At 44.3% G+C, this 21,796-nt stretch overlaps 1 protein-coding gene across 3 annotated transcripts in view; it reads left to right on the top strand.

The window, feature by feature from the left end:
* Positions 1–21,796, top strand: part of LAMB1 (laminin subunit beta 1) — a 79,634-nt gene that overhangs the window by 38,018 nt on the left and 19,820 nt on the right. For all 3 annotated transcript variants that reach the window (XM_003811210.5, XM_063606334.1, XM_055114819.2), the window contains 11 exons: positions 657–792; positions 2,281–2,439; positions 3,663–3,790; positions 4,010–4,133; positions 4,689–4,893; positions 5,504–5,647; positions 5,858–6,089; positions 9,711–9,874; positions 11,632–11,856; positions 13,163–13,377; positions 14,067–14,163. In XM_003811210.5, coding sequence (XP_003811258.1) covers positions 657–792; positions 2,281–2,439; positions 3,663–3,790; positions 4,010–4,133; positions 4,689–4,893; positions 5,504–5,647; positions 5,858–6,089; positions 9,711–9,874; positions 11,632–11,856; positions 13,163–13,377; positions 14,067–14,163 — 1,829 coding nt within the window. The remainder of the gene's footprint in view (positions 1–656; positions 793–2,280; positions 2,440–3,662; positions 3,791–4,009; positions 4,134–4,688; positions 4,894–5,503; positions 5,648–5,857; positions 6,090–9,710; positions 9,875–11,631; positions 11,857–13,162; positions 13,378–14,066; positions 14,164–21,796) is intronic.

The raw sequence follows: 21,796 nt of genomic DNA, 5'->3' as shown, positions 1-21,796 counted from the left end.
CGGCCTCCCAAAGTGCTGAGATTACAGGCGTGAGCCACCGTGCCCAGCCGCATTTCTTATATTTAGCATAGCATAGCCAATGGAAAGGGGGAAGAGAGACACAAGATGCAGAAGTAAAAATCACAGAATTTGGTTCCTGATGGAGTGTGAAGAAAGAATCTGGAGAAGAACTTCTAAATTTCTGACTTGGTTGACTCAGCAGGTGGTAGTGCCTTCACCCTGATAGAGACCATCCGAGGGATTGAGGGCTTCTGTTTTAGATCCGTTGGTTTGGGATGCTCTGGGACAGCCAAGCTGGAGATGTTCTTCAGGGAGCTGGATATTTGAGCCTAAATCTCAGGAAATAAGCAAAAGATGTAAGATGCCAAAGCAAGAAAGTTTGGGATGTCGAAAACCTTCATGTGATGCGGACGGCGTGTTAGTCAAGAGAGGGCAAGGGAGGTAAAACTGAGAAGACCAGGTTCTCAGCCACGCTTTTGGAGTTTGGGACTAATCCATAGGCACTGTTTTTTTCCACATATGTGTTTTCTGAAGAAAACAAGAACATGCTATGTATTTGGTCCTGTGTACTGAGTAATGGCAGCTGTAGAGCTGCTTCTGGCGGGTTGACTCGGGTGACCATGAACTCAGCTGATGTGGCTCCTCCTCCCTTCCAGTTGCTTTGCGGAGTCAGGCCAGTGCTCATGTCGGCCTCACATGATCGGACGTCAGTGCAACGAAGTGGAACCTGGTTACTACTTTGCCACCCTGGATCACTACCTCTATGAAGCGGAGGAAGCCAACTTGGGGCCTGTGAGTAGGGGAGTGTGTGGCAGGTCGGTAAAGCAGTGTTTTGGGGTGTAGTGGAACATACATGCTTTGTAAAGACCCCATTTCAGAAGCATTTGTATAGCTTTGTCAGTGAGCACAAAATAAGGATCAGGACCATGCCTTCCTGAGAACAGTCATATTTAAAGCTAAGTAATTCTATAACTCACAAATTGGCTTTGGAGCATTCACTGATAAGGCTTTTGGTTGGTTTAAGAAATTTGTCTTTACAAGAAACTTTTCTTCTCTCTACTTATGCTCCAAAGTTATCAACCTAGCTTGGTAAATATTGAGGCAAGGATATTGTTTCATCTATTCATCCCCAAATTTAGTGACTTTAAATGTATGCCTGGCTCTTGAGCTGGGGTGGCTGAAACAGCTGGAGGCTGGCTGGGCATTTCTCTCCACACGAACACGACCTTTCTTTTTTCTTTTTTTCGAGACTGAATTTCGCTCTTATTGCCCAGGCTGGAGTGCAATGGCACTATCTCGGCTCACCACAACCTCCGCCTGCTGGGTTGAAGCGATTCTCCTGCTTCAGCCTCCCAAGTAGCTCGATTATAGGCATGTGCCACCACGCCTGGCTAATTTTGTATTTTTAGTAGGGATGGGGTTTCGTCATGTTGGTCAGGCTGGTCTCGAACTCCCGACCTCAGGTGATCCGCCCGCCTTGGCCTCCCAAAGTGTTGGGATTACAGGCGTGAGCCACCACGCCTGGCGATAGTGAGATTTCTTAGATGGCTTCCAGCTTCCAAAAAGAGGAAACAAGCTGCCAGCTCTCTGAAAGCTTGGACTCAGAAGTCCTAGAAAGTTCCTCAGGTTCTGTTGGTCACAAGTCACAAGGATTCATGGAAAGGATAACATAGTTTGCACCTCTTGATGGGTAAGGCCACACACGGGTACATACAGATACATACAGGGAATGAAAGAGTTGATCCCAGCCATTTTTGGATATGACCAACCACAGGTATTAAAAAATAACCCTGTAAACAATTAATCAGAATTAACTCATCAGTTGTGAACATTCATTATATCAAGTTTCTTCACTTGAAAATGGAGCCTGAAACTAATGCCAGTATGAGAGACAGAAATCCACTAGATATTGGACTAACCTTGTGGAGAATCTGGGAAGCACCTTATGATTCCTAGACTTGCTTATAACGGCATGTGGGATGTTTTCTTTTTTCTTTTATGCGTACTCTCCTGGTCATATCAAATAAGGTATATCCCAAGCCTTTGAGTGCCATATCCAGTGTCCCAAGACTGCTCCAACCACAAAACTAAAAAGAAACCAGTTTCCTGTTTGGATATCAGAAACTTTTTACAATCTATTAGGGGAGATTTGACTATAAAAAATAGACATAAGGTAGCAACCCTTTTTGAATCTTTGGGTGACTTCGGATTACTTTGACTATTGAAAATTATTGAATTCCATTTCAAATAAAGAATAACCATTGTTCGCCATGTCCTCAGGGGATTAGCATAGTGGAGCGGCAATATATCCAGGACCGGATTCCCTCCTGGACTGGAGCCGGCTTCGTCCAAGTGCCTGAAGGGGCTTATTTGGAGTTTTTCATTGACAACATACCATATTCCATGGAGTACGACATCCTAATTCGCTACGAGCCACAGGTAAAGAAACCACTTAGTGGACTGGTGGAGGATGGAGGGGAGAATCAGTAGAAAAATAGTACTTCTAATGGGTATTATATATAGTTATGAAATATGGAGGTTGCATTAGAACAGATCAGATTCCGATAGTCTCACCTCCTCCATGGAAGTTAAAATAAATGTACCATTTTCTTTCTTTCTTTTTTTTTTTTTTTTTTTGAGTCTCGCTCTGTTGTCCAGGCTGGAGTGCAGTGGTGCAATCTCGGCTCACTGCAATCTCCGCCTCCCGGGTTCAAGCGATTCTCCTGCCTCAGCCTCCTGAGTAGCTGGGATTACAGGCATGCGCCACCATGCCCAGCTAATTTTTGTATTTTTAATAGAGACGGGGTTTCGCCATGTTGGCCAGGCTGATCTCGAACTCCTGACCTCAGGTGATTCGCCCGCCTCAGCCTCCCAAAGTGCTGGGATTACAGGCGTGAGCCACCGCACCCAGTCAAAACGTACCATTTTCTTGAATCCAGTTTCTCAAACGTAGTGATCTTTTGTGAGGCACTCAACCTTGCTGATGACTGAGGTGGTGATGAGGATGTATGAGATCCTCTCCTTCCCTCACAACCTGGCTGTGCAGTGACAGACTGAAGCCCCGAACTGTAACGAAAGACTGAAGGTGATGGTGTAACAGCAGACAGATGCATGATCCTAGAAGATGGGCATGCACCAGCCAGCCCGAGCCAGGGCTACCAAAACGTTTTCCTAGAGAATCAGAGCTAGGCCTTAAAGTGTGAATGGAATTGTGGAAAGTTGGCACAAAAGTAAGAAATAGTGTGAGTAGAAGAGAGGGTTTTGTTTTTATTGAGAATCATTCCACATAGCTTGATGAGAGATATGGTTGGAGATGCTGTTGGCAAAAAATACTAGGATTAGTAAAGGAATTTGGACTATAATATTCACAGGAAGCTATTGAAGCATTTCAAGCAGGGGATTGTCATTATCTGAGCTGCTTTAAAGTGGACTGAAAGGGACATTGGGAAGAGGCAGAAAACAGTTGAGAGGTGTTTCAGCATCCAGGGCAGAAGGGATTTGGGCTGGAACCAGGGGAGTAGCAGAGGTAGTAATAAAGAGAAAAGTGAAGAGCAACTGTTTGTTTTCCATTTCAACTTTGCAATTGATTGATTCAGAGAGGTCTTTTTATAAACAGGCAGTGGTGGGCTAACTATCTTTTCATTGTTTGTTTCTTATTCTAGCTACCCGACCACTGGGAAAAAGCTGTCATCACAGTGCAGCGACCTGGAAGGATTCCAACCAGCAGCCGATGTGGTAATACCATCCCCGATGATGACAACCAGGTGGTGTCATTATCACCAGGCTCAAGGTCAGTGTGACAGTGGTTTGGCAGCTCAACGGGCTTCATATGCAAATTAGTATTTTTCTAATATTTTGCGAGTTTTCAAGTCACCATTTCAGAGCCAGACGTTGACTGCTGACTTTTTTCCTTTGGAATTATCGATGCAGAGCTTTGTTTTTAATTTTTATTTTTTGGATGCATGAAGGTTGACTTTCGTTGTTGTCTTTCTTTTTTGTTTGGGGGCAGATATGTCGTCCTTCCTCGGCCGGTGTGCTTTGAGAAGGGAACAAACTACACGGTGAGGTTGGAGCTGCCTCAGTACACCTCCTCTGATAGCGACGTGGAGAGCCCCTACACGCTGATCGATTCTGTAAGTGCGAGATTGCTTCTGGCATATGCAGGAAAGCCTGGGCGGAAAGTGCCCAGCTGCTCCCAGGGTGTTTTGTTGAGGGGTAATGCTGAGGCCAGCGTAAGCAGAATCATTCTTTCTTGCCTCCACGGTTACTTTGCTTATACTCCACCCCACGGAAAGGATTTATTCCTTCTAAAAATATAAAATGTCTTTTAAAAAAACAGCATTTCACTAGGCGTAGTGACTCACACCTGTAATCCCAACACTTTGGGATGCTGAGGCAGGAGGATCATTTGAGGCCAGGAGTTCAAGACCAGCCTGGGCAACAAAGCAAGACCCCATCTCTAAAATAAAAATAAATAGCATTTAAAAGCCATCAAGCTGTGTAAAACATATCTAAAATTTCCTGCCAAGAGTATTTAGGAATAGGGAGGTTTATACTTTATTTAATGAGTCTAATGATTTCTGTTCAAGGGTCAAAGAAGCATTTGGGTTTTCTACACGTTTGCTTGCTTAAACCCATGCCATAGGGCACCACTGTAAGGATGTTTGGCCGTTCTCATTTCTTCACAGCTTGTTCTCATGCCATACTGTAAATCACTGGACATCTTCACCGTGGGAGGTTCAGGAGATGGGGTGGTCACCAACAGTGCCTGGGAAACCTTTCAGAGATACCGATGTCTAGAGAACAGCAGAAGCGTTGTGAAAACACCGATGACAGATGTTTGCAGAAACATCATCTTTAGCATTTCTGCCCTGTTACACCAGACAGGCCTGGGTAGGTATTGCTGGGCAGCTGCAGCAGCTGCTGTTTCTGGCTCTGAGTATATCTGGCACACGAAGTACAGTGGAGTGCCCACCCCCTAGCCCTGTGTTAGGCAGCACAAGGGAAATAGTGTCTCAGTTACAGTTTGTCTTTATCTTTTTAAGTAATATTTCAGTGAAAGAGCACCACTGAAGATGGAATTGATATTCAAGAAATATGCAAATAACAGGTGACCAGGGGAAAAGTCCATGAGGATAAAGCATTTCCATAAGCAGGGTAGGGAGACGGGAATGGAATCAGAGAAGCATCAAATACCTGAAATGTATGTTTTTCTCTTTGAAACGTCAGACCATCCTCTGAAGGTCACTGGGCTTTGGTCTAATGTCCTGTGATATTTGAGCTTTGAAGGCAAGGGGAGAAAACGTTAATGACCTCCTGCCTAGAAAAACTGTTTTGATCTGCCAACTCTGCCTCCCCTTTCTTCACTTCCGCTCATCATAGGGATGATACTGTTTTAAACCAGAACTCTGAATAATCCAAAGTAGTTAAAGGAGAAAGGATCAGGGAGAGCCCGATGATGTGCTGCTCCGTGTCATGGGTTCTGGCCTCTCTTTACCCACAGCTTGTGAATGCGACCCTCAGGGTTCGTTAAGTTCCGTGTGTGATCCCAACGGAGGCCAGTGCCAGTGCCGGCCCAACGTGGTTGGAAGAACCTGCAACAGATGTGCACCTGGAACTTTTGGCTTTGGCCCCGGTGGATGCAAACGTAGGTTCCTCAAAAGCATTGTTATGCATTCATTCAGATTAACTCAGCCATTGTGGCAGGGTTCCATTGCTGCAGAGCCAATGCTTCCCTCCTGAAGTTGATCACACCAACCCATGAGCATTCTGAATTGGGGACAGGGTGCTTATAAAAGGAGCATGTTTCCATTGAATGAGTTTCTCAAGGCAGTTCCTTGTTTGCCTGTTTCTTTAGCTTGTGAGTGCCATCTGCAAGGATCTGTCAATGCCTTCTGCAATCCCGTCACTGGCCAGTGCCACTGTTTCCAGGGAGTGTATGCTCGGCAGTGTGATCGGTGCTTACCTGGGCACTGGGGCTTTCCAAGTTGCCAGCCCTGCCAGTGCAATGGCCACGCCGATGACTGCGACCCAGTGACTGGGGAGTGCTTGAACTGCCAGGACTACACCATGGGTCATAACTGTGAAAGGTATGCAGATGCTGAAAGTAAGGAGAATGCAGTGATCTCTGGCTGAGCAGACAGCATCTTAGACCAACCACAGAATTCATCTCCACCAGGCTTCAGCTCGCTCATTCATTTCTGACCACCTCATTATTTTCTAGGATCTTGTTTGTTTATCCAGTACATATTGAGTTTCCATCCTCTACGTGCCAGGCACCGTTCTGGTGCTGGAGATACCGCAGAGAACAAAACTGACATGAATCCGTCCTCTTGGCGAGTCACCCTAGAGCTTACCATAGGGCCATATAGAAATTCTGTCTGTCTCAGCAGATTCTGGCGGAGGATAAGAGTTGTGAAATGCTCCTGCCTAATTTAGGCGAAAGGAGAAACTAATCCAAATGGGATTAGTCATTTTAAATAGCTTTGTTTTTCAGAACGTTTTATGCAACTACAGTTTCCAGGAGACTCTATAAAACATGCCTAAGTAGATCTGTTCTCCAGTTAGCAAATGTCAGTTGAATAATCATTATGGATGTGCTAGATATAGAGTAAGAATAGGAGAGAGAATATACCTCCATAACATTAATAGGATAGCTCAATAGATAAAAAATACTCCATATGAAAAAGTTACCTGCTGACTTACACTGTTGATTACTAATTAAGAAATGCAGACAGTACTGTTAGAACTGGCTTTTTGGGGGTAATAGTCTCCACCTTTTCACTGTGATAATTTTTCTCTCTTCCAACATCCATTCGCCCTATCGAAGATATTTGTTTTTAAAAGTCACTTGTGAAACATTGCAGCAAGTGCTTCAGTCAGTGGTGAAGTTACTCATCAGGTGAAAGAGAAATTGTTAGTGAAAAACTGAGTATGTGATTAACTTTTGGCATGAAGATGTTCATGGAGGCAAACACGTGGCTCTCGGCTCAATGCTAGAACGGTGCTCAAGAATTTGGAGGTCCCACGGACTACCCTTTGAATAAAAATTATCCCTTCCAACCTTAAAATCGTGTTGTAGAAAGATAGCAAGGACACAGTTATACAACAGTGAAAGGAGGAAGTTAATATTTTGGGGTCATCTTTTTCTTTTCAGCCCTGTTTTCCATTATTGTTTTTTCAGAGAGAGATGGAGAATAAGTACGAGAGAAAGACATGAGAAAACAGAGAAAGACATGAGAAAAAGATTAACAGGGAGCAGAGAGAGGAGGGGGAACAGAAGCAAACAGCAAAGGGGGCTGCCACAATGCTGATTCAGAATCAGCACTCACACTGTGGAATGCATTTGAACGAACATCATGTCAGAATGGCATAGTTGATATCTGTGACCAGCTTTGGATTTTATTTGTAAAGGGTTTTGAGAATGAGAAAGGGTATGGGAGAAGGAAGATTTTTAACAATAGGTTTGGGTGGCAAACACTTGATTTTAAGTATTTGGAATTCTACTATCTAGTTTGAGCCAGTTTCTCATCATTCTTTTTTCTTATTCCAAGATAACCAGAGTTTCAGTCCTGTGAATTTACAAAAAAACTCTACACTTAGATTGTCCCCAAGGGGAGGCAAGAAATGAACACTCAGTTTCTATCATGATGTATTTGGATTGCCTCCAAAAGACTTGAGAAACGAATTGAATTGGAAATCCTTGGACCTCAGTTCCTGGCCCAATTCTGCTTCTAACTTGCTTTCTAACCTTGGGTGAGTTAGGATATCCAGCTTTTAGAAAATTTTTTTGAGACGGAGTTTCACTCTTGTTGCCCAGGCTGGAGTACAGTGGTGCAGTCTCAGCTCACTGCAACCTCTGACTCCCAGGTTCAAGCAGTTCTCCTGCCTCAGCCTCCCAAGTAGCTGGGATTACAGGCTTTTTGTTGTTGTTGTTGTTTGTTTGTTTTGAGATGGAGTCTCATTCTGTTGCTCAGGCTGGAGTGCAATGGTGCAATCTTGGCTCACTGCAACCTCTGCCTCCTGGGTTCAGGTGATTCTCCTGCCTCAGCCTCCCAAGTAGCTGGGATTACAGGCACAGGCCACCATGCCTGGCTAATCTTTTGTATTTTTAAGGGAGATGGGGTTTCACCATGTTGGCCAGGCTGGTCTCAAACTCCCAACCTCAGGTGATCCACCCGCCGCAGCCTCCCAAAATGCTGGGATTACAGGGGTGAGCCACCACACCTGGCCGGAATATCCAGCTTTTCATAAGTAGAATAACTAGGTTGGATGAGATTGTCTCCAAAGTTCCTTCAAGATGTTATGTTGTAGGACATAAAAAAGTAACGTAATTACCATTCACCTTGACAAGCAGGCTAACATAGTAAAAGAATGTATTGCTTTAAGGACCCCAAATTCAAATTCTGGCTCATTACTTAACTAGTTGTATAAACTTTGAGAATCCTTTGACCTCCCTGTATTTGTTATCTTTAAAGAGTGGGATTGACATGTTGGATATGGGAATTAATAAGTAACATGCCCCATCCCTGCCTGAGTTTGGAACCACCTGAGAGACAAACACAGGGGCTACACAGCTGGAGAGCACCCCTGTCACCCCCTCAGCTCCAGTACTGGGAAAAGCTGGGTTGTAGGACATGGCTTTAGACCTGTGGCCACCGTGGGCTTGCCAACACATCACCCCTCCCAGGCATAGGCAGAGGCTGACAGGTTTAGGCCCCCCCTAGGAGGACAGACTCTGTAATACAAGGAGGGAGCAGAACTGAATGGTCAGGACAGGCAGGCAGCTGATAGAACAATCAAGTGCACATGGGGAGAGGTGGCTCTTCCTCTGGGGAGCAGTGAGTGAGGGGCCAGATGAGGCCATGGGTGTCACTCGAACGCAGTGGTCCTGCAAGTAGGATCCCTAGATCAGCAGCATCAGTATTATCGGGGACCTACTGAATCAGAAACTCGGTGGGAGGAGCCCAGTCATCTGTTTCAGGTGATTGTGATTGAAGCTAAAGTTTGAGAACCACTGTTCCCATAGTAAATCTTCCACATGAAAACATAAAGAGAGGTGGGCAGATCACCTGAGGTCAGGACTTTGAGACCAGCTTGACCAACATGGTGAAACCCCATCTCTACTAAAAATATAAAAATTAGGCTGGGTATGGTGGCTCACACCTGTAATCCCAGCACTTTGGGAGACTGAGGTGGGTGGATCACCTGAGATCAGGAGTTCAAGACCAGCCTGGCCAACATGGTGAAACCCTGTCTCTACTAAAAATACAAAAATTAGCCGGGTGTGGTGGTGCATGCCTATAATCCCAGCTACCTGGGAGGCTGAGGCAGGACAATTGTTTGAACCAGGAGGTGGAGGTTGCAGCGTGCTGAGATCGTGCCACTGCACTCCAGCCTGGGCAACAGAGCGCGACTCCATCTCAAAAACAAACAAACAAAAAAACAGCCAGGTGTGGTGGTGTGTGCCTGTAGTCCCAGCTACTTGGGAGGCTGAGGCAGGAGAATCACTTGAACCCGAAAAACAGAGGTTACAGTGAGCTGAGATAGTGCCACTGCACTCCAGCCTGGGTGACAGACCAAGATTCTGTCTCAAACAAAACAGGAGTGGAGAAGAGTGTGCCCAAACAGAACAGTTTTCAAGACTTTCCTTGGAACAGGTTTCTTAGAACTGTGGGGTCATGGCCTGTTCTCTTCTGTGACTGATGCAGGTGCTTGGCTGGTTACTATGGCGACCCCATCATTGGGTCAGGAGATCACTGCCGCCCTTGCCCTTGCCCAGATGGTCCCGACAGTGGACGCCAGTTTGCCAGGAGCTGCTACCAAGATCCTGTTACTTTACAGCTTGCCTGTGTTTGTGATCCTGGATACATTGGTAAGTCGTGTGCATACTTTGGGAGGCAAAGAGAGAGAAAAAGATGTCTTTATGAGTTCATTGTTAATGAGAGAAAAAGATGTCTTTATGAGTTCATTGTTAATGAGAAAAAAAGATGCAAAGTGAACCAATTAAGTCTACTTTTATAATTTTTAATTAAAAATTAGAAAAGATGCTCTTTTCCTATTTGGCACATGGAGTAGAGTCAATTCATATTGAGTCTCTGATAAGAACGTTATAACACGAAGCAGGAAAGTAAGCTCGTGGAAATCTAGAAACCCTGTGGAACACTTTTCTGTTATTAAACATTGGAAAGATTAACTTAAATTTTACTCCTGCCTTTCTTTATCCAACTCCTAGCAAAAGTATCTCAAAGCTGTGAGGTTACCAAATAGTAGTCAGAAGAAAGAAAAGAATATCATCCAGGGAATCACAAGATGGCCGAATATATTCTTCACTGTTAATGATACTCACATTATCTATCAAGATTCAATTAATCTAGCTGGGTTGTTAAAAACTCCCTCTTATTTCATCCTTGAAGCCACTGTTACAAATACTAATTATGTTTATATGTAACTCAGTAAATTTTTTTTGCATATAATTTCAGAATTTCTTAGGGAAATTGGTCATCATTAAAGATCCCATTTTTCAGGTTGCTCACAGAGGAGTGGTAACTTTTCAATTTCTGTAATTCTTTGTTTTGTTTTGTTTTGTTTTTGAGACGGGGTCTCACTCTGTCGCCCAGGCTGGAGTGCAGTGGCACAATCTGGGCTCACTGCAAGCTCCGCCTCCCAGGTTCACGCCATTCTCCAGCCTCAGCCTCCCGAGTAGCTGGGGCTACAGGCGCCCGCCACCATGCCCCACCACCACGCCTGGCTAATTTTGTTTTTGTATTTTTGGTAGAGATGGGGTTTCACCATGTTAGCCAGGATGGTCTTGATCTCCTGACTTCGTGATCCACCCACCTCGGCCTCCCAAAGTGCTGGGATTACAGGCGTGAGCCACCGTGCCCAGCCCACTTTCTGTAATTCTTGAATTAGGCTGGGTGTGGCGGCTCATGCTTGTAGTTCCAGCACTTTGGGAGGCTGAGGCAGGAGGATTGCTTGAGCCCAGGAGTAAGAGACCAGCGTGGGCAAGATGGCGAGACACCATCTCTTCAAAAAAAAAAAAAAAAAAATTTTACAAAATTAGTCAGGTGTAGTGCCGCAAACCTGTAGTCCCAGCTGCTGGGAAAGCTGAAGTGGGAGAATTCCTTGAGCCCAGAAATTCAGGGCTGCAGTGAGCTATTATCATGTCACTGCATTCCAACCTGGGTGATAAAGCAAGGCCCCATGTCTTAAAAAAATGTAATCCTTGGATTAGGATTTCTACATGAAGCTATCTATGCTTTACATTGTTAGTTTGCTCCCAACATGCTCCACCCCCATGTGCTCAGAAGCTAAAGTCTCATGTGCTAGGACCTAACTGTCCACAGCCGCTGTGGCCTCTGGGGCAGTTGCAACACTGTTAGAGACTACAAAACATTAGATTGGTGCAAAAGTTACTATGGTTTTTGCCACTGAAAGTAATACTGCCTTCCTCTCACAACTCAAAGCCTATTCTTTCCCCTTCAGATGTGATCACCCTGGGCTCTTTAAACAGTGCAGTGAAGATGAAGCACCGCCACGATCAGCTCTCTCTAGGCATGAGTGTCGGTGCACTGGTGAGCTTTCAGTCAATAAGCTAAACATCTTGTGTTTGGTTTTATCGGGTGACAGGTTCCAGATGTGACGACTGTGCCTCAGGATACTTTGGCAATCCATCAGAAGTTGGGGGGTCGTGTCAGCCTTGCCAGTGTCACAACAACATTGACACGACAGACCCAGAAGCCTGTGACAAGGAGACTGGGAGGTGTCTCAAGTGCCTGTACCACACGGAAGGGGAACACTGTCAGTTCTGCCGGTTTGGATACTATGGTGACGCCCTCCGGCAGGACTGTCGAAGTAAGATGCACATTTATTCTGCCCACTTCTTAGAATGACTTCCACCTTTTTTTCATTATCAGCAGATTTTATTCTTCCTGTATTTATTTCACTTGGGAAAACATTTGTTCAGAGAGGTAAAATTTCACTTTCAACTAAGGAAAGATGAGACCAATTTTTTTTTTTTTTTTTTTGAGACAGAGTCTCACTCTATCACCCAGGCTGGAGTGCAGTGGCATGATCTCGGCTCACTATAACCTCTGCCTCCAGAGTTCAAGTGATTCTCATGCCTCAGCCTCCCGAGTAGGTGGGATTGCAGGCACCCCCCATCATGCCCAGGTAATTTTTGTATTTTTAATAGAGACGGGGTTTCACCATGTTGGTCAGGTTGGTCTCGAACTCCTGACCTCAGGTGATCCACCCGCCTCGGCCTTCCAAAGTGCTGGGATTACAGGCGTGAGCCGTTGCACCTGGTCATTTTTATTTTTTTCTTTACATCCACATTTTCTGGCAGGAGTGAGGTCTCAAGATGTGACTCAGTGCCTGGGAGAGATAACAGGAAAGAAAAACCATGTAGCTGTCCCCATGATAAATGGCATCCAGTAGAGGGTACTGATGGTATGCTCTGTCCATGAACTTGCTGGTTGGATGGACTTCGAAATCCTAAATACCCACTGTGGTCCCACCTTTTCTAGTGGCATTGATGGAATAGAGCCTTCCAGCTTAAGGAAGAGAAAGAAGTAGCATCTCTAACATTTCTCTTTTGGACCTCTTTATTTCTCTCTTACCGAGATCAACTAGCATTTCCTCCTGCTGCAGCTGCACAGCCCCCAGGCTCCTGGCTTTGTTTATACAAACATGTGTGGAATGCTAGGGACCAGCAGGACTGGATTCCTTAAAAGCCTTAGTAGCTTAAAGGGCTTTTACCTGCTATGTCCAACACGTTTATTACGGCTGTTCTCTGCCAAGAGTTTGAAATTATTAGATATCTCAATTCCCACTGGCATTTTAAAAAATTATTTCCAGTTAAGCCTTCAATTTTAAAATGACTCACCAGCATCTTGTCAAATCTGTGTATTTTGAACATACTTTTAGGTGAAATGTGTCATTGTGTGTATCTGGGAAATGTCAGAACTGTGTAAGAAATCATGAGAACTTCTAAACAGTAATTTTAGCTTTATTTTTGAATCACCTCCATTTCTTTCCTTCTTTGCATTTCAAGGTCAAGATCTGAAGTGGGAACATCTTAGCGTTTAGATGTGGCTAACATCCGCATGCCTGTGTATTTGGGAGTGTGACAATAAGTAAATGTGATGTTCTTTTTCAGAGTGTGTCTGTAATTACCTGGGCACCGTGCAAGAGCACTGTAACGGCTCTGACTGCCAGTGCGACAAAGCCACTGGTCAGTGCTTGTGTCTTCCTAATGTGATCGGGCAGAACTGTGACCGCTGTGCGCCCAATACCTGGCAGCTGGCCAGTGGCACAGGCTGTGACCCATGCAACTGCAATGCTGCTCATTCCTTCGGGCCGTCTTGCAATGAGGTGAGGGGCTGCTGCTGGGGATGATGCCTTTATGAGCTCAGGTGTCAGCCTATGGTGACTTTGCCCCAGTTAGCAAGGCACCAGGGCACACAGCTTGAAACACAGCGTGGCCTGGATCTTAGCCCTCATTTGTACCCCTTGGCTGGGTCTACATAACTGTGCACAGAGTCCCCATCAGACACATCCATAGCATGTCAATAGAGGTTCCCACCTGCAGATGCAGACTCACTTAACAATAGACAAGGGTGTGCTATTTCTCTTCAGTACCTGGGCGCTGAAGCAGACTCTTTTCTTAGCTTCTCAACTTGAAAGGAACCAATTAGCCATACCCAGCATTGTAAAAAGTGCTGTTGTTTCCCGACACATGCTAAGGAGGACATACTCCCTAAGTCAGGCGAGTCAAAGGTGGCCCAGGATTGTGGCTGATCTGTGAGGATAAAAGTGAGGAAATATGTAAATAAATAATAACATGCCACAGACCTTTCCAAGCCCTGTTGCAAAAGAGCAGTTAGATGCTGGCATGGGGCTCTCGACACCTACGATCGAAGTGGGAGTCCCTTTTCCTAGTCAATGGAGACCTTCTCAGGTAAACAGTTCATTCCCACTTCTAACTGGCAGCTAGAAAAAAAAGATGACAACTGGCTTCTGGCCTGAAGCCTGCTTGACCAAGGTCTGTGTTCTGGCCGCAGTTCACGGGGCAGTGCCAGTGCATGCCTGGGTTTGGAGGCCGCACCTGCAGCGAGTGCCAGGAACTCTTCTGGGGAGACCCCGATGTGGAGTGCCGAGGTGAGTTGTGGGCGTTCTCGCATTGACTTGATCAGAGAGTGGAGGGAACGGGGGTTCTACAAGAGCCTTCTGTAAATTATAAAACACAGTACAAATTAACATGTCTATAAGAACCTGTATTTAATTGCAAAAGAAATTAACACTGATTGTTTAAAAAACAATCTAACAAATCTAGCCCTACCCATAAGTATAGGTGGTCAAGAGTGGATGTGCATACTCTCCTGGCCCCACACCCTGGGGGTAAAGTTTGTTTCTGTGTGTCTGTAAGCACACACACACACACACACACACATACACACACACACACACACCACAAATACACACAGAGCTGCTTTTTAAAATACTTTTAACCAAGGTGGGACCATGTGAACCGTATGTTTGGCACAGTGACTTTTTATCCCCTCTGAACAGTATTTTGTGGCCAACTTCCTTGATGGCACAAGAAGAGGTAAATGGTTATCCTAGTAAGATCACTGGATTCAGTGGATCAACTAGACTCTGTTGACAGTTTAAGCTCTTGGCGTATGTGTGTAAGATAACATCCCCACCAGTGAAAACTGGAGGGTAATGTCATGGAGACTTCGTGTACAACAAAGGGCTCCAAGGTCAGGGGCTCCAAGTCAGTTTAATGTGAATAAAACCCAGATTTTCGCCTAAGCTTATGATTAAACAAAAAAAAAAAAAAAAAAAAAAGATGGAAATGACATTTTCATACGAACAAAAACTTGTTAAAATTATGTGAATCATAAGGATTGCTTGATTTTTACGGTATTGCAATTTTTTTGACCTGGAAAATTATTTTTCAGATCTTAAAGTCAAAATATGGAAAAGACTGAATAGGCTGTTGCAACTCTGTTTTTATATTCTTTCTTTCCTACTTGATTTTCTTCCCTATTTTTAATTGATCATTATGGATAAAAATTTTCTGTAGTTAAGTGCTCTTTGGTATATTTGTTGCACATCTGAAATTATAGGTCTCTGTTGGACTCTTGAATTTTTTTTTTTTTTTGAGACGGAGTCTCGCTCTGTCACCCAGGCCGGAATGCAGTGGCATAATCTCGGCTTACTGCAACCTCCACCTCCTGGGTTCAAGCGATTCTCCTGCCTCAGCCTCCCAAATAACTGGAGTTACAGGTAGGTGCCACCACGCCCGGCTAATTTTTGTATTTTTAGTAGAGATGGGGTTTCACCATATTGGTCAGGCTGGTCTCAAACTCCTGACCTCATGATTCACCCGCCTCGGCCTCCCAAAGTTCTAGAATTACAGGCATGAGCCACTGTGCCTGGCCAGGACTCTTAAATTTTTAAAATGACCGTTTTCTTTTTTTGGACACAACTACAGCAAGAAATAATACAGATCTTCAAGTTGGCAACTCATTCAATATCTCCTACAGAAGGTCAGGAACCTAGAAACTGTGTTCCTTCAGGGTGCAAACCCATGTGTTCCTTAACAGCAGAAAAAGGTCAGTGGGCAAGACCAGAACAAATTAGATATGATTTGTTTTTTAAGTTGAGGCTTAGCCAGAAGGGTTTGTATGGACCTCTTAGATTAAGGTTTGTTTCACAGTGGGGATAATGTTTGCTATGTCAATAAACAGGTACTTTTCTTTCATCATTCTCCAAATTTGGTTCTTAATGAGATCTGACATCCCCTCTTCCATTAGAAGGTATTGAAATCCAGTGGACCAGTTTCTCCAAGATGTCTCTTGAAAGTAAAACTCTGCTTAAAATCTGTTTTTTCCAGGGCTCTAATCACTACTCTGTTAAATTCCTCAAACTTGTAATGCCCCAAGGCTTGATTTTTTCCAGATAATGGCTCTATCGTTGCACATACCCTGATTCTGTCAGCATGTGTCATTGGCAAAATAGCTTTCTCTGCCAAAGCTTTCTGACCTTTGGCTCCATCTTAGCTTTGTTAGCAGGAAAGGCCTGCTACCCAGAGACAGAGTCAATCAGAGAATTGTTCATGTGGTCCTTAGAACTTTACTCCTTACCCTTTTATCTTTTCTTTAAACTTCCGCCTCTAATTCTGCCAGGGAAATTGTGACTTATAGGAACCTTGTCAACTTGTTTGGGTCAAAAGTTAGATCCTGTTTTAGAAACTCTGCAAAGAGTGAGATTCATGGCATCATTGTTCACCAACTTCTTTGTTCCTTTTATCCAGAAGAAAGGTCAGCTCATTACGTAAGAAACTTTTCTTCAGGAAAAGCAAACAACTGATAAAAAACAGAAACTAAGTATTCTGCAAGGAAACCTGGTTTAAGGAGAATGTATTGAAACTGGATATGTCTGTTCCTTTTTACTCCTCCCTTTGGCATTTCCTTTTTTTTCTGTAAGATAATCATAGAAATTTAGTTAATGGAGGAACTACAAAGATCACATGGCTTTATGGTTTGCCTATTATGCTGGCCAATCCCGGTGGCACGAGGGCAGCAGGGATGCAGACAGATGAAGAGGTCCCATAGCCAAGAGTGTAGGTCCTGGAGCCAGACTGCCCACATTCACTTCAAGCAATTGGTACTCCTGTATTAGAAGAAAACAAAGTCCCTTCTCATCTCCTCACCCAGTATACTCCTCTTTTTACTCAGCTTGATAGGAATCTTTCCAATCCTCTCTGCATTTATATGTATACATCATTCGTATTCGTGACCCTAATAATGATACCCAGTCAGCTCACACCAGCAAGAAAAAGTATTTTTCAAGCCCTCTGGAAGCATTGGAAGCTCCAAGTGAGCACAAGTGAAAATACCCGAAGAGATACTTCCAGGTTCTAGATCTAGGTGTTTCATTTTCCCCTTGTTTTCCCACTACATTGTCATCTCTCCAACCTTATCTTTAGTTTTGTTTTTTTCATGGAAGACCAGAAAGCCCCTTTCCCCAAAGTGTTAAAATCTGGGGTGAAGGCAACTGACCTCATTGCATACTTTGGCAATTCAAAGTTATAAAATGTTAGCCAGGCACGGTGGTTCACGCCTGTAATCCCAACACTTTGGGAGGCCAAGGTGGGCGGATCACTTGAGGTCAGGAGTCCGACACCAGCCGGACCAACATGGTGAAACCCCATCTCTACTAAAAATACAAAAATTAATCAGGTGAGATGGCGCACACCTATAATCCCAGCTACTTGGGAGGCTGAGGCATGAGAATCGCTTGAACCCGGGAGGCTGAGGCATGAGAATCGCTTGAACCCAGGAGGCAGAGGTTGCAGTGAGCAGAGATCGCGCCACTGCACTCCAGCCTGGGTGACAGAGCAAGACTGTCTCAAAAAAAAAAAAGAAGAAGATATAAAATGTTGGGGCATCTTTATTTGGGGTGTTAAAGTAGATACTATCTCTCCTTTGTGCCCACAGTGGCTGAGCTGGGGTGGGGACATTTGGAAATTTGGGAGGAGGGGAGTATTTTGGGTCATCACCATAATGGGGTCATTGCTGTAGGCACTTGGTATGCAGGAGCCAAGAATAATAAATGTCCCACAGTGCTTAAGGCAGTCTGTCAAACAGAGAATGTGTCAGATCCTCAATGCTTTTAGCACTCTTTGGAGAAAGCTCATAACCTACAAAGCACCCAGAGAGAGTGAGAATTGATTTGAGTGGACAATGGGGGATTGATTCATGGCCAGCTATGGGGTCTGGTGCAGACAGGGTGGCAACAGGAGTAGGACCAGTGTGGCCTGTGAAGGCAGGGGCCAAGATGCAGAGGCAGACAAGGCTCTTGGTTATGTTTGTGCTGGAATGCATTCACGAATAGAAACAGGATCACAGGGGCTTTCTGAAGGGATGGGCCCAGAGATCAGCAGGGACAAGAAGAGGTGTCATTCAAAATTAGATGGAACTATGCAAAAAGAACATCAGCTCTTTTCTCCAGCTATGTAATTGCTTGACAAATATGTTTTCAGTTGAATTGGTTGTTAGAGGGCATAAATTTAGACTTTCTGATGCCAACTAGCTAACAATATGCTTATAGAAAGATTTAAGTCCTAGCTAAGTATTCTCCTTATGGAAAAAAAGAATGTAGTTATGTAAAAGACAAATGAGTTGAGCCTCCAACTTACAGATCGTTGAATGTTCCTATTGTCCAGGCGGGTTGGGGCTGTTGGTCGATGGTGCCAAGCCTGAACAAGCCCACCACTGTGCTGGGATGGAGAGGGAATCTCATCCACCCACCATGAACGTGCTGGAGAAAACAGCCTGGAGCGCTGCATTGTCCTCCTCAGGAGTCAAAGAGTCACAGGAGGAATCTTTCTGTTGATTCATAGATAGCAAAAAGGAAGGGTAAAGTTTCCATTTGGGGCCTCTGGCTCTTGGAAAAGGGCAGTGTCTCTAAACCCAGGCAAACGGTAAATGTGGGGCATAGGCAAGAGGGTCCGGGTAGTGGCCACTTCCCCATCGTGCTCGTTTCTCATTTCGTGTTTTTTAGTAGAAAAACAAAGTGTGTTCTTTTGCCCAGACATTAATCTTTAGAATGCCTGTATTTTCTAATGTTGGGATTTCTTTCACAACCACCCACCTTAATATTTCCATTGTGACTCAGAAAATCAGACTTCATTCGATTCTTTAGAGAACTATAAATACTGTTGTCAGTAGAGTGAAGTCTTGTCTTATGTAATCCTAATTACAGAATGTGTTCTCAGAAGAGGTAGGCTAGACCAGAGCTGGGCAGACCACAGGCAGAGGCCAAATCCAGCCCCCTGCCGATAGTAGTTAATAAAGTTTTACACCCACTTGTTTATGTATTTTCCCTGGCTACTTGTGGGCAGCAGTGCCAGAGTCAAGTCATCATGACAGAGACAGAATGGCCTGAAAGCTGGATTTACTATTTCAACTTTTACATTAAAACTTGATGACCCCTGTGCTAGACAGGCAGCTCATTTCTGCAGGTAAAATTATATTCATCTCCCAACTTTCATTCCAAAATTGAACTTATATTACTGAGGCCAAAAAGGGAAAAGGATAGAACAGAATGTCAGAAAAAAGAAAATCCCATGTAAGAAATAAAAATTATTTAAATTGCCCTTGCTTTTAGTAAATAGAAATGCCTAAGTAAAGTATTAGTAAAATTCTTGGCATTGCAGCAGATCCTGGAGTCCCACGTTGCTTTGAGGCAAGGTCCACGGCAGAAGAAAACCCCATTACCTGAATCTTAGGGTGTAGCAGTTTCTCTGTCCCAAGGCAAATTTAAGTTTCCAACAAAAAGGAGGATAATCAGCCCAGTACTGAGTGACCAATGGTGTAGAGTGGGGAGTGGACACAGAGAGAACAGCTGATACTGTTCTGCCACTTGCAGGCTATTTGGGGACATGGGGTACATAAAATGAAGTAACAAGATAGCAGAAAGTAAGTGGCACAAACTTTTCAGTTGTCAGAAGAGGGCAAGATCGGTAGGAAATGGAGTCATTAGGGAAGGGTTTGCAGAAAAGATTACCTCTAGAGGCCATCTACAGAGAACGTGCTGAGTGCCAAGCACTTTTAGGCATAGTATATAAGTATTCTTAATTTTATTCTTGCAACAAAGAACCTATGGGGGTAAGTATCATCTCCATTTCACACTTGACTAATCTCAGACTCAGAGAGGTTAAGGGACTTGTCCAAAGTGAGGAAAGAACTGGGATCTGAAGCCAGGCCTATGTGGCCCTGTGTCCCAGCTGTTTCCACAAGCCTGGGCGCTCCTCATTGACAGCTGGTATTTAGAGAGGAAATTATCATCCAAGCTAAAGGACAACACAGACAACATGGAGCAGCATGGCTCTGGGAGGTGCCCTCGGGAAACAGTCTTAGCTGGAGAGTCATGGAGAGATTTGGTTTCACCAGATTGTGTGAAGCCTTCGGTGCTGGGCCATTAAGGGTAGACTTTGTTCAGTGGGCACAGGAAGGTCTGGAGGAGGAGAGGGAAGGATGTAAAGGAAGCAGGCAAGTTAGGTCTATGTGATAAATGGGTACATAGACTATTTCCCATTGTGGCATTGACTTGCTTGTGTTTTCCTCTGGACCTTAGTATCTTTAAAATTGATACAATAGCTTTCATTTACCTACCTCTTAACAATTATGTTTGAAATGATAAGAAAACTTAGTAAAAATAGAGGAAGCCTACTGGCCACAGAACAGAAAGTGTGTTTACAGATGAAAGTCAAATTATTATGGCTTGTTAAAATGAGTATCTCATTTAAAAAATACTATTCTTCATCTTCATGATTTGTTCATCTTAAAGATTAGGCAACAACTTTTGCTATATATGCTCTCCTTTCCAAGAGAAAGTTTCTGATTCTCTGCCAAGTAATCCCATTTCTTAAATAAGACTGCTTTATCCAGGTCATTTGGATTCTGATTCCTTTCTCTTAAGAGAGAGGGAGCCCACTGGACCTCGTCAGCTGCAGCCTGAATAGTCAGTTCACAGTTTTTCAGATCCTGTTGGGTGTGTGAGATGATGGGAGAATCTCCTCCATACATTAGTGTCCATGAAGTTTTACTAATTTGTCAAGTGTGAACTGACCTTTCTGCTTCCGCCACGTGAGTGTGGGAGTTTCACTGAAAATATTCTTGAAGTGGAGGGGGTCTTTTTTACAGGGTTGTAAAATGTGGGCCTTGTGGTGCCTGCCTCTTAGGTGACTCCAAGAGAAGCAATTCTGGAAATTCAATAGCCAGGGAAGGAAGCACATGACCAGGGGCTTCAGCTTGAAATCAAAACCTGGTACATTTGAGACTAGTTATTTGGTGCCCTCCCAGAGAGTCAGGCCCAACTTTTTCAATAATGACAGTGCAATCCAGTCATCTGTGAGATTTGATGGTTTACTTTTCAGGTGGGAGAAAGGAATGTTGGTCAGTTTGGCTGAACTGGTTGTTGACTTCTGGAGAGAGCCGAAGCTCTGCTAGCTCACTGGAACTCTTGCCCAGGCTAATTTCCCTCGGCCAGATAAAGAGGGAAGCCTTATCTGCCTTTTAAGTCTTTCAGGGTTGGGCTGTTTTCCCCTTAAAGATGCCTATGACAGAATGGGAGCAAGACATGTCTTTAGCAACGAAATAAATGAAAAATGATCACAGAAATTAAAAATAAATCAACGTGTGCATGCATCCCTTGCCCCAAGCATGAATCCAGCAAAAACCTAATGTTTAGGACTGAACAAAGGTATACCTTTGCATCATATATGGGAAAGAAATAATTGTCTAAGCAAACTATAAGCATATGCAACTCTGCCTCAGTTGTGTCAAGCCTAAGGGAGATGGGTGAGTAGGCCCCAGAGGGCTGCCTCACCCTGACCACTGGCTGCTAGACAAGGTAAGTTTTATTACAAATGGCATCACTTCTTCCTCTGTTATGTAAGTCCTGAGATTTGTGCATCAGCCTACATTGCTGAACTTCCGAAGTCGTGATTCTGCTCCAGCTCCACCTTTTGAAGGGGATCTCTTTCTCCATCTCTCACACACACACACACAGACACACATAGATACACACACACGCACGTGCTCTCTTTTTTTCTCTAATATACAGAAGGTGGGCAGAAACAGCTGGGAAAGTAACAGCCAGTGCTCCACAAAACGGGGTCGCGTGACTCTGAACATCAGTATCTCCTGGGAACGTGATAGAAATAAAAATAGTTCTGGGCCCCACCCAGACCTACTGAATCAGAATCTGGGGATGG

The sequence above is a fragment of the Pan paniscus genome, chromosome 6 (assembly GCF_029289425.2).
Source record: "Pan paniscus chromosome 6, NHGRI_mPanPan1-v2.0_pri, whole genome shotgun sequence".
Taxonomy (NCBI): Eukaryota; Metazoa; Chordata; class Mammalia; order Primates; family Hominidae; genus Pan; species Pan paniscus.
The sequence above is the reverse complement of the archived record's forward strand: the minus strand, read 5'-3'. Positions and strand labels throughout refer to the sequence as shown.